This window comes from Hippoglossus hippoglossus, chromosome 22 (genome assembly GCF_009819705.1).
Source record: "Hippoglossus hippoglossus isolate fHipHip1 chromosome 22, fHipHip1.pri, whole genome shotgun sequence".
Taxonomy (NCBI): Eukaryota; Metazoa; Chordata; class Actinopteri; order Pleuronectiformes; family Pleuronectidae; genus Hippoglossus; species Hippoglossus hippoglossus.
This window is the reverse complement of record NC_047172.1, coordinates 3854391-3867826: the sequence shown is the minus strand read 5'-3', so window position 1 is coordinate 3867826 and position 13436 is coordinate 3854391. Positions and strand designations below refer to the sequence as shown.

Genomic DNA, 13436 nt, shown 5'->3' with positions numbered 1-13436 from the left:
AAAGACAATAGTAATGTATCCTGAATACACACAACCACTGACACTTGAACCATGTTTCAATATAAATTTTATTTGCAAGACACACGCAAAAAAGCCACAATATCATCAGCTTCACATTACAATGCAGACTCACATCCAAAAATTGGGCTTCGGCATCTCTCTAAAATAAATATCCTCAACAAGACTTGAACAAATATATAAAAAGAAAACATAAATTAAGGAATTTAGAATATCCACACATACTGCAGTAGACTGGGACGGGGATATCATTCTGCCACATAAGGAAGAAGATCATTTTGGAGTGTGAATGGGATTGGTTCAAAGGAATCTGTATATGTGGTGAAATTAATATGAATTTATCATATACACTATTTTTTTTTAAACTAACCTGCACCACTGAGTTTGGGTGAAGACCTAAAATAAAACTCTGGCCCAGTTAGTGGAAGGTGAGTGTAAAGGATTACATACATTTTGTTAGTGACATGTATATTTGAATTTAGGCCCAAACCACATACACAAAGCTTATGAAAGGTTTCTCAGACTCAGTAACTAAAAGAAAAATCAACGTTTACATGAAGCGGACCTGGATCCTATAGCTGTTAGATACCAAATTTTACTTTTTAAACAAAAATTCAAAACACATTAACTTAAGTCTCATGACGGCTTATACACGAAAACCTGCCTGTTCGTACAGTTTTCCCACGGAGGACCATGGAGTGTGTCATGTGTCAGTACAAGCTTGAAAACAAATCACACAATCACTTGCTTGGTCTACTCTGTGTAACGAGAGGTGATCTGGTGCAACGATCCCGTCTATGAAATGGACGACTGGAGTGTATAATAGAATATATATACTTCACTATGATAAGAGTTTCATGTGTCATTACACTAACACAGCCCACTTGTGTATTCCTGTCACATTTTCCCTTGATAGCTGTGATATGCTTAAAGTATCGATATCCACTGGTGCGGTTACGTTCATATAAAGTAACAGTGGCAAATAGAGATGGACAACAAAGAGCTAGCTGTGAGTTAACAATGAGACATTTATCATTTACTGGTTCAGCTATTAGAAATCAGGAAATGTTCAATGGCAGGACAGAAGCATAAAGACATTACTCCTCTTGGCTAAATGGTTACTCATACCATGTAGTTGCTCATTTAAATAATAAATATGTGTCATATCAGGTGACCTATTAAATATGTAATAAGATTTGCTGAGGACAGCATTATTTTGACGATAAAGTTATGGCACAGCACTTCTCTGAATATAGAGTTTAAACCACGTTGTGTTATATAATTTTATATAATCTTTTACTATGCAAAATAACTTGGTGCTCTCAGTATGCATTTCCCCCTCCATTCATACCAGTGACTGATTTCTTGGCTGTGAGGACGACCAAGAAATTTGATTTGTACCTGAACAGATTCCAAATTGGTCCTCGCGCGAGTTCCTACAAATATCACGGTCACTTTTGCAATTTGAAGCGGGAGGTAAAACCTTTTGTTTTCATCCTCACGCCGGTTCTTAAGAAACCAACACGACCCACAGGGCAACATTTTGATAAATATATATTTTTTTCATGAGGGCATCGTGTAAACTGCCCAGGTTCTGCTCAACTGAAACAAATCGATCGAATGAAACACCAATCAGAGTGCTCTGCTGTGGAACTCTTCAGTGTCAACCCGGTTGCAGAATGTCCGTGGAGACAATCAGTGACAGCAGCCAAGCCACCGCACCACCTTAACATAACACATGCTTCTTTGAGCTTATTAACGTATATCACACAACAACTGTCAAATTTGAAAAGTTAAAAAGTGTCCGGTGAGAAACATCTTTTTTTGGGGGGTGGGGGGGGTAATCAGATCACTCAGATTGCATTCATTGCTGCCTCAGTGAATTTGTTTTCTTTTCATTCTTACATTTAGTTTCTACTCCATTTTGGATCTCTCCATCTTGGTTTTCAGGAGTTCCTGTAAGAGAACACAGAATAAAGCATGTACAGTTATAACAATGTCAGCACAGTAATTAATGTCAAAAGAAGAAAGTAGGAAGAGTCTTTACCTCTTCCTCATCTAGCATTACAGGAAGAGCTCTGTACGGAGAGAGAAAGCAGAGTTTAAAGAAGGAGCTCTATAGCTTGACTGATTCTGAGTATGAACAGTGTATTTTTTATAGTTCTGTAAAGCTACATTACAATAAACTTACATGAGCTGAAATTAAAAAGAATCACAGTTTTAAACCAATTACTTATTCTCACAAATTCCAGGCAGTGTAATACTGTGTTTTAAGCAAAACGCTGTACTGGTGAAACCATTATGGGATATTTTCCACGCAACCATGACGTCACAGGGATGTCTAAAATTTTAATTTACTACTTACACGTCAGCAACAGTCGTAGGGATGTTCTCCTCGACCCATTTAAGGTCTTCATCCTGTGTAGAAATGGAAAAGTGTTAAATCATGCATGAGCATAACAGTGAATGGATGAAAGAGAGAGGATGACAGTCAACAAACCTCTTTACTCAACAGCTTCTGAGATCCATTACTTTCAGGCTTTGAGCCCCTCATCTTCATCCCCTCTGAAAAAAGAAAAGACCAGAGTCAACTGAGACGACATGAAAGCCCCTTGTTCAATGACATGATTTTAACATAATTAGGTTACAAAATGTTGAGTATGAATATATGATGAGATTTTTTAAACTAATCTCTTCTTGACATGTTTGCGTGAACAGATTTAGATCGTGGCCTTGATAACACTGGATTATATAACATTACATCACAACTGACAAAGTTTGTCTGATGATTTGCAGATAAGTGGATGTAATTAAATATGGTAAGTTTAAATATGGCATCAGAAGAGACTGGGACACGAACGTTTTCACATTAAACACACATCATATTAATCTTTATAAGGTCACCAGGGAGGTTGTTAGCTGGGACACTGGGTTGCTGTGGTACAAGATTTATCTAAAAGTCGATTTACAGTTATTTCCCTGGTTGTCGAGCATCTGAACTGCACTAATACAACATGCATTAATATTCCAAACACTATCTGACGCAGATGTTCTCAATAATAAGCAGCCTCGGGCCAAACGCTTTGCTGGTCTTGCAATGGAAGGAAGGAGGTCTTACCAAAAGCTTCACTCAGCATGGGCTCCTTGGCCTCCTCCTCTTCGTCGTCTTCATCAATCAAAGGGGAGTGGGAGAACCTAAGAGGAAAGAGAACAAAACGCTGAATTATGTTAACTCTGTGTAACCCAGTTACAGTGAAGGGTTCAAATGTACATCAAGGATCACGCCTCGATCGGTAGAGTGAGATCAGCCACTCAGAAGTGAGAGTTTGATCACGTCCCGCCTCCAGCTTAACGTGATTAGCAGATTCAGCAGGTAGTGAGAGTTGAACTTGAATTAGAGTGTAACGCGAGGCCTGAACATATTATCATTAAGTGTTATACAGTATGTTTAACTTAATGTTATGTGAGTGTTATGCTTTAGTATGATTGTTGTGAAACATAAAGATCAAACAAACTCTTAAAGGTCTTATGGACAGAGTGAGAACAACTTGAGGATCCTTTCGTATTAATGACGAGCCTCCCGACGTGATTCCATCTGGAAGAAGAGATCCATTGAATATTCCCTGTGGTGGTAGGGTGGTGCTGGACACCCGGACTGGGACATACACTAATAAAGGGTGCACACTCTTTTAAGGAATCGTCACAGGAACAGTCACTGTCATTAACCAGTGGACTGACAAAACACATCAAGACTGATCACAGGAAACAGACTTTAAAGACGACTGACGTAAAACAACTGATTTATTTTTAAAAAGGGCCCAATTTGATTTTCATACAAATGTTTTTCCAAGTGCTTGTGAATTATCACCTGCCACTTTAAGTTAATAAAGTTACACTTTGCATTTAATTGCTTGTGTATTGTGTGTACTTTTATTTATGGTTATTACAGTCTATGTCCCTCAGCTCCTCATCGGACCTAGTAGATTGTAACCTGGCCACAAGTGGGTTACAACTGTAGGAAGTTTGTGGAAGTTTGTGGAAGTTTGTGGACCCCAGTTCGCCTCTGACCTCTGACTGTTGGCAGACGGCCGCAGCAGAACCATGATGACCAGCAGAATGGTGGAGAACAGGAGACGCCAGAAGGCATCGTCTACCCACAAGTCCCTCCAGCCCTGGAGACAGGATGAAAATAGAATCGAGAGAATAAAGTCGATGGCTTTTATCCAGTTGAAAGGAAAACTTAAACTTTCCAATCTCTGTGTAAACAGGAGACGGAAACCTCGCGGAGAGGACGGCAACACAACACAACCATCAATCGGTAACAGAAAACAAACTGACCGTCTGGCAGTCTACCAGCTTGAAGACTTTGGTGGTCCAGATGATGAATATGATAGAAGCTGAGGATAGAGAGTAAACACGGGTTTCATACAGACGTCTGCAAACAATATGCAAATGCTTAGAAACAACAGATGAAACCCCCCAGAACTAGACACTGAACAAAAGGTTATTGCAGCCAGAGGGTTGACAAAGGTTATATAAATGCATTTACCTAATTTAAATACATGAGGTGCACACTGAAGCAGTATGGGGCAGATATGTTAAAGGAATAGTTTGTTATGTGAAAAACATGCCTGCTCATTTATCTTCAAGTCAAGGAAAGCTAACAACTGTTTGGCTCCAGCTTCGAGTCTTTTTATCTCCAAGAGTAAACAAGTAGATGTATTTCCCAAAATGATTCTGTTTACTGCAACTTGCAGGTTACATTTTCCAAACAACACAAACTGAAACATGCATCAGTCGGTTTCTGGAAGTTAACTGATCATCACGCAGCAGCTGTTTCTGCATTAACATCCCATTTCTTTTCTCGCCCTCGAGGAGCCGAGAGCAGAGACAGAATACTTTCTCATAACTCACCCAGAACCGAGAAGATGAGCGTGTTGGTGAAGTGCTGATACAAAGACAGCTTCACTATGTTCCTGCGGAGCTTCAAGAGACGAGTGGTTTGGGACAGACTGATGAAAATGTAGATGTAAGTCAAGGAGAACGTGTTGTGTATACATTAGAATGAGCGAGATTAAAGGCTTATATCGGCAAAGCATATACTGTTAAGCCTCAAGAGTTTTTCATGGCGCTGCTCGAGTAAAGGATATCCACCACATGACACAGGAGTCGATGAGGGAGAGGCTGAGATTAGCAACCAGGGCAACCGTCCCATAGAAACCCTGAGAGACAGGAGACGAGAGACAGGGTTCACAAAACAGACCCGTTAACATGAGTCTTCAATCACAAGTCACAATGTGTCACAACATGCACTGAGTGACCCCCACACAGACAGATCCCCACAGGTGAAGCCAAAGAGAATCGGTCAAAAACGCCACCTCCTCCATGTTAGTGGACGGCACAAAAATACACAACACTCAAATAAATGGTTTCTGTCTTTTTAGGTAGTTCTTATCACACTGATGTTGTTTATTTTTCCAGTGAGCTTGGTTTTAATTAGTTGATTGACCATCTTATCATCCAGTCTAAGGTGAGCACATGCGATCAGATCTATTTGCAGATAAACACAAACATTTTCTGTTCTTTGTGAAACAGAAGTTCAATTTGCCGTCCTTCATTATGGCCCAGGATGCATTTGCGTTCACAAACATTTGACCATATGTTTGTGTGATGGTGACTGAAAGAGAAGAGAATCACTTCATCCTAAGGGAAGTTGTATTTTCTAAAAAAGCTTCTCTTCTGTTGGGATCTGGTGAAGATTTAAGTCTCCAGCTGCCTCCTGACAAAACACATCTGCTCACCAAAGTGCACCAGCTCTCTTCGTTCCTCTCCCTGTCCCTCTTATCTTGTGTTTGTTTGTGTAAGATTGTGTTTTCATGACCTTTTGAAATTGCTGCAGCGTCTTTGGCTCTATTTTGTAAAAATCACTCCTGGATCAAAATTGTCGTTTCCCATTATCATCACTTCTCTGCCTTCCGGAGACTGAATCCCTGCATAACCTTCTCTCGCCATTGTCCCCTCCACTCAAAATCAAACCTACTTATTCGTCCTGCCTTGAAAGCTGCGCTGGGCTTTTATATAAAAATACACCACCAGATAATCTAGTTAAAAAAAAAAACAGTGGCTTCATTTTTTTTTGCCTGAATAAAATTCAACTGTGGCCATTTGGGAATTGATATTTAAGGCTTAGAAGTTAAGTATAAATGGTAAAATATCTTTCCTCTCTAAAATATTTAGTTTAGAAACAGCAGTTCTTCTCCGGTTTGATGGTTGGTGTGTCTACTATCAGGATCTATGAAACTAAAATCTCTTGATGTAATCTGAAGCTACCAAGTTGCAGACAATGGAAAGCTGTAGTCTTTAAGACTCACATTAATTTAATAGTCGGAATTAAAGACATTAAATGGATCCAATAATTCGAGTAAGCTCTCAGTATAATAATTTTTATTGTTAGTGCTAGAGATTCCAATATATGTAATTCAAATTCCCTCCAACTCACACACGCTAGACACACTTTAATTTGATCTCACAGATATCAGTCTCAGTTTTACACGGTCACTCTTTAGTTTCTCACCTCATGCAAATCAAACGAGTCCTACTGCTGCTCTTTCAGAATAAAAGCATTCAACTGGCAATACACCGGGTCTCAAGACGTTCAGGTCAAAGCAGACAGGGACCGTTCACCCCAAAAAAAAAAAGGTATTTTTAGGTATTTTACGACACTGGCTCAGTTTGAAAGTTATGAAACAAGAGGGAGCAGTGACAGTGAGCTGATTTCCAATGTAAACAACTCCTCTTACTGTGTCTTCATCTGGCTTTAGTATGAAATCAGATCATGGCTAAATAATGATTATTTACTGACTTCTTTATCAAAACAATGTGCGTTTCTGTGGCTGCTCAAGAAGAGTTTGCTGTGGTATTAGTTTGCACTTTCAACCAGGAGTGAATTCTTAGGATTTATACGTTTAACAAGTTTATAACATTCTAAAGTTTGTTTCATAAGGCTTTAGTGAGCATCAGTATGAGTATGTAATACCATACGACTACGGTTTTCATATGTTAGACAATCATCTGCCAGATGAGAGCTGAGTTTGAAAGGAAAGTGATTATGATGACGGTGAATACTTACACCCGTCACTCTCAGGACTCCCTCCACAGAGGAGAAAAGCAGGTACAGAAGCCCAACAGCTGCCAGCCGGTGCACTGTGGTCCCCAGCCTGGGCCTACACAGGTACGGAAACCCACAGAGTTCAATTTAACAATACCAATGTGTTTTATAATGCAACTACTTGAACATTTTGAGAAATCTTAAATGGCAAAACCTTAAAAATTAAACTTACTTGACTATCCCATAGCCAAGACTGACAATGAGGACCAGGATTCGAGCTAAAGATCTTTTGAGTGCAGAGAGCAGCTCAGCAAAAATCACAGCACCTTGAACTGAGTAGAGAAAAACACACGCAAATAAAAATAATTAGTTTGAGACTCACGTGAAGAGAAAATCAAAACAGCAGAAGGAAACACGTTTAAAATCGACCGACCATAGTCTCCTTTGTAACGGATGCTCTGGTACTCGGAGTAAAACACAGCTTTCTCGAGCATGCCGAGGATGATGACGCCGCCAATCCAGAACTGAATCCGCAACAGATCTCTCCAGTAGCAGGCGCACCAGAAGAGCCAGACAGCCCCGAACAGGACGTACACAATGCACATGATCATGAAGAACTGGGACGGACAGAAGAAGAAGAAGAAGAAGAAAATTAGAAGTTTTGTCATTAAAAAGCTGTTTGCAAAGGTTATGTTTTGATTTCTGAAGACCAATATTCTCATTTTTAAAGCTGTGGACTATGAGAGAATATTCCTAGTGTTCATTCTTGACCTTTAACAAAAAAGGGTTTAACTTTCTCAAGCTTTCAACCTCATTCTCTAAAGTCATTGAGAAAATCCGTCCGCTGAATCTCACAAGATGTTTGAAAGCTTAAGAAAACAAAAACATTCTAAGACATTCCCTCAAGTGTAACTTAAAGTACATACCATCATGAGTGGCCAGTCTGCTGGAGAGGAGTAGTCGTATGGTCCCTTCATCTCAACTTTCACTGGGGAGAGGAAACTAAAATAAATCACATGCACTGACACAAAACTGTCACTTGAAAAATAAATATTCTTTCTGGCTATTTTCCTCTCTTAAATTTTCTAAAAAACCAATTTCCCTAATGAGTGAACATGAAAGACTCAAAAGCTCTTGAAGCGAAACAAACGGGGTCTTTTCTCACTCGTGAAAGCAAAGTTGAGCTGCTCGGCGCCAATGTCTTCATCGTCAACTCCACGGAACAAGGGCTGCACTTTCACTATGAACAGATAGGGACTGTCCTCCCAGGCTTTGGCCACTGCACTGATGTCCTGGAAAATGAACATTAGTGTATGTGACATGTAAAACAAACAAACAGTTTGACCTCTGGAAAGACTTAAGAGATTTTAAACATTTGTGTTAAAAGTAATGAAATCACGTCTTACCGGTTTGTCAGGCCAAATGAAGCTCTGATTTGATGGGTCACTCTAAAAAGAACAGAAATGATTTTTAAAAAAGGGGGTCAAGGGGTCGATTCCTTTTTCAGGAGTGTACATCAGCTTGATCAGTGACTCACCTTTGGGCTGGTCAGGGGCTGATATGGGTTGAAGTCACTATAATAGACCTGGGTGAGAGGACAGAGCAAAAGATGTGAATAAGAAAAACACAAGACGAATGAATAAAACACTGAGGTTAAACAGAAATGTGCAATCCTCTGTTTAAGTTCTTTTCGGTTGTATGGCAACTCACCTTCGGCAGGAAGAGGGAGGTGCAGTTGTCGAAGTACATGTAGCCCTGACTGTAGAAGCCGCTCCAGCCATCTTTCAGCATGTGGTCCATCCCAAACATGTTCGTGGCTTTGTTGTCCTGCAGACAGAAGTGAGGAAAGAAATCCACTTTGCATTGACTGTAAATTAAAATAACAAGATCCAACAGTGTTTGATGATAAAAAAAACCACTAAGCACAGACACAGGTAGAAACATTAGCTGTGTATTTACATGGAGGGATGAGAGATACACCTAATTTCCATCTATATACAAAAATAGACTTTGAATAATTAATATTAAAAATAAATCACACAAAATCTTGACTTAATAAACCTGCTCTGAGTAAAAGTTGCATCCAACGACCACGTGATGTGAAAAGATAAAAACCCCAGATGACAGAATGAGGCTGCAAACAACTAAATGTGTGGAGCAGGAATCAAAGCGAAACCCAGTGAAAGTTTGATTCAATTTAATCTAATAAGAGGGGAAAAAAAGGTTTTTTGCTCAAATTCAATCGTTGTTACTATGAGGAAGAGTACGAAATATGACCTTAACCTACAAATACTTTCATTTCAACATCACCATCACACCACGTGTAATACAGTAAAACTTAGACATCTGTCACACTAAGAAACACTGAAGTTACGGATGTGAATCCTGCTTGAACAGACAAGGTAGTAAAAGTCCAAGGTCTGATAGAGGCTCAATAAAAGAGCCCTTGCTGGTAGATACAGTAAAATAAATCACACGCTTTGCTGCTTACACAACAGCTTTACAGTGAAGCTGCACATCTGAGCCACACATGAGCTTGTCGGTGCAGTTTAACGGTGACAACCGGGAATTAACGCGCAGACGATTTACTGTTTCAGGTTAATAAATGATGAAGTCAGATACTTGGCTTCAGATCTAAGATATTATAAAGTGCGTTGTTGAATATTTTCTGGAAGTGTTGAGGACGGCCTCACTAGTTTCTTGTCGTCTGCCATAAAGTAAAGAACAAAGAGGAAAACAATGTCAGCTGCTCTCATCGTGCTGCCTCGCCTGCTCTAGAGAAATGTCAGGAGGCTGAAAGAAGCAGACGTTGACATTTCATAGAACATCTGAATGAAAAAGTCCCGATCGGGCTGCAGGTGACCTTTATATATATATATATGTATTCTCCCTTTTTGACCGCCTGCTTTGAGACGAACACTGACAAGGTGACGAGCATCAGAGGCCGAGCAGCAGCTGTGCTCGAGATGCTTCTGGACAGAGAGTCAGCGCCGGTACGAAGACAGAAGAGGAACCCCCGGCCGTGAAAACACTTCAGAAAGGAACGCAACACAGCTGCTGTTACAGCCTCTTGATGCTGAATGTGAAAGCAAATCTGACAAACTGGTGAAAACCCGACAAAGATAAGTTTTTGAGAGTGTAAAATGGGGGAATAAAATATAGATAACGTTGTTTTTCTCTAAGGAAATCAAATGCTATGCTCAATTTTATGAATTTTTCAGAAAAATCTACAATTAGTGACTTAGGAAATGCACTAAAAACATACGTCCTGTTGTCATCACCGACTGTACCTATACCTGACATTGGTTTGTAGACGGGTGTGTGTCTGACATCGGCGGCGCTTGAATGGAGAATATGAACAAACTGGTTCATTTCGCTAAAACAAGTATTCCTTCCTGATTTCTTCTATTTCTGTATATTAAAAAGTCAGGCTGGCTGTATATATGTACATGTACTACATCTACAGTACTATGCGATATTTACATTCACAGACGTCAGGGGTCAGACATCAAGAATCAAAAGGTCAACACTCACCGGTGTGTTGAAGACCTCGTTGTAGCAAACAGAGGAGCGCAGGTACCAGCTGATGTTGAACGCCAGGTTTCGTTCACACGACGCTAGGTCGCCCTGGACTGCAGGGAGAGAACACCATCAGTTACTCAGGCGGTGAGATGCTGGATAAGTAGACAGTAATAGGACAAAGATCCCACTTCCTGTTACACACCATCACATGACAAGTTTGTGTACGAATTCCAGGAAATAAATCGGTGTATTGTCGACTTCCATCCTTTCCCTACAAGATGCTGTTGCGTTGCATCCTTTACTTCTCAAATAAACAAATGTAATTGTTCCAGAGAGAGTTTTGATTTCTCAGATTGAAGCGTAATGTAGTTAAATTATCGACCTAATCAGCAAATGTCAGGTAATCTCATCTCGTTTTGTGGACTAACTGTAACCGAAGGTGAAAAACAACGAAGCATTTATGGGTCTCTGAAGAAAAAAACAAGAATTTTCTCACACGATTTCTCATGCTGACATTTTGTTCCCCTATGCATTCCCTCTGTTTGCAGTACATTGGGTTTATTAATCACATTTGGAGTTTAAACCACCGAGGTTCATAAACACACAGTGGGAGCATAACAGTATCACTCCAGCTGACATTTAAATGTTAAACCCAACGGTGCGTCCTCTGGCGTTAGCAAACAACTGGCGTTAGCAAATAGACAGCAACGATTTTCTAGCTCTTGTGATGAAGGAGTTACTTTTTTTGTATTTAGTTTTTTTAAACCAGCCTTTGGTGGATTGTAACTGGGTCAAAACTTCTGAGGGAAGTGAAGCCATATCATTTCCCAAATCAACATTCAGAGGAGGAAGAAGACGAGGGCTGGATGGGTGTTTCTTTAAAACAACTCATGTACCTGTTAGACTCGTTTTTTTTGGTAATGTCAAAACCTGCGTGGGATCAAATAGGCTTAACTTGAGTGGACAAAGGATCTTTGTACTTATTTCAAATCACACATTGCCCTAATCCTGTTTGAGGCAATGGAAAAACAGAGCATGACGGAGAGGTCAGAAAACGTACACTTCATAGAGATGGTGGTGTTGGCGTACAGCGTCTTCCGGAACACAGCATTTTGTGTCTGAAAATACAAAAGAGACACATCAGTCGGCTGCTGCTCAGGCTCCTCTCTGACATCTGCATCACTCAGACATGATTAAATCCATTATTCAAGCCACTTAAGACCCGGAGGCCCTTCAGCAACGATCAGGATATAAATCAAACACCTGATGATGCAAATGAAGATGTGTCACGAACATTAACTGGCGGTTGGAATCTTAATTAGTGTGGTCGACCTTCAACCAGTCCAGGGACACACTCCATCTTCTTCTTGCAGCCGTGCTCCGTCCAACTTTATAAAAAGGGGACTCTATAAATATTGTTTAATGATCATTTGTGTCAGGACTAAAAACAACAGCTTCTCCTTTAATAAAAAAAAAAAACATGGCTGCCTCCGTAGAGAGGATCCGCTTCCTGATGCAAATATAAAGTATGCAAACATAAAGGGCCCCATTCTAGGGTTAAGAAAACAACAAGTTGTACAATTTAGATGAAACATCACTAGGATTATTTGATATTATGAAAAATATGACTTCTGCCAATAGATCCCTTTCAGCCAACTCTTACACACTGGACCTTTAAAACCCACTCAGCCTTTAGACAATAACACATGTGGTTGATAACATTCGTGACCAGATGACTTCTTCTGTTGTTCCCAGAGGAAATAACTGGTGGAACTTCTCTTCTCTCAACTACAACACAATCCTCATTTCCTCGTGTAAACCATCTGCAGGTGTTTTATCCGCCTTCATTAGACCCAGCGACAGATCGGCAGTGATCAAGGACACAGAGAAGAAGCAGCTCGTCCGACAGGTGGACACAGGTGAGTGGAGCGGCCAGTTAGCCAGTTAGCTTCGTCGTGCTAACAGCTGTTGTGTGAGTGACAACCCCCTCAGTAAACACAGACGGTGACGGTGGTGATGGAGGAGCAGCACTGACCGGGTTGATGTCCACACTCCACACGGACACTTCCGCCGCGACGCCGAGACGCAGGACGGACGCGAGCAGCAGCAAATGTAACCGACGAGCATCTGTCATCTTCTTGGCTTGAGCATCTACTTGTTCAGGACTCACTCTCACACACACACACAGAGACACAGACACGCACAGACACACACACACACAGACTGTCTGTGGTAGCTTCAGTCTGTGGGACACACGGAGCTGTATCCGCATCCAGTTCCGGTTCTCCCTGCAGTTCACTCTGTTGCCGCTAGAGGGCGGAACACACAGGGAGCGGTGTCCCCAGGTTCTGACTCAGGACACGACATCACTTACATATCATCATCTGCTGTTGTGATGAAGACTGATGATATAATATATACATCACACTTTACTATAATCTACTCTACTTTATTCTACACTATTCTACTCTACTCTACTTTAGAATACTTTATTATATTCTACTCTAATCTACGTTATTCTACTCTATTCTATTCTTCTCTACTTTTTTCTACTCTACTCAACTTTATTCTACTCTATTCTACTCTACTATATTCTACTCTAATCTACGTTATTCTACTCTATTCTATTCTTCTCTACTTTTTTCTACTCTACTCAACTTTATTCTACTCTATTCTACTCTATTCTACTCTAATCTACTCTACTCAACTTTATTCTACTCTACTTAATTCTACTCTACTCTACCATATCATACCAAATTATACCATACTACACTAAATGTTACTATAC

The 13436-nt window shown here is 40.3% G+C and overlaps 1 protein-coding gene across 2 annotated transcripts; it reads right to left on the bottom strand.

Moving 5' to 3' along the window:
* Nucleotides 1-50: 50 nt before the first annotated feature.
* On the bottom strand, nt 51-12945 carry LOC117755907 (transmembrane protein 87A-like). Of its 2 annotated transcripts, XM_034576071.1 has the most exons (20): nt 12684-12944; nt 11709-11766; nt 10661-10758; nt 8837-8953; nt 8664-8711; nt 8533-8574; nt 8292-8418; nt 8053-8114; nt 7560-7743; nt 7359-7458; nt 7148-7241; nt 5169-5240; nt 4933-5041; nt 4357-4415; nt 4087-4190; nt 3137-3213; nt 2519-2583; nt 2384-2436; nt 2066-2096; nt 51-1974 (listed from the first exon to the last, which is right to left on the bottom strand). In XM_034576071.1, exons 1-20 carry the CDS (start codon nt 12918-12920, stop codon nt 1933-1935), a joined length of 1779 nt encoding a protein of 592 aa, XP_034431962.1. In that variant the 5' UTR covers nt 12921-12944; the 3' UTR covers nt 51-1932. The 2 variants fall into 2 exon arrangements, with proteins under 2 accessions (XP_034431962.1, XP_034431963.1); XM_034576072.1 differs by lacking the exons at nt 51-1974; nt 2066-2096; nt 2384-2436; nt 2519-2583 and adding an exon at nt 3827-3831 and having other exon boundaries at nt 3171-3259; nt 4056-4190; nt 12684-12945.
* Between the last annotated feature and the right edge of the window lie 491 nt (nt 12946-13436).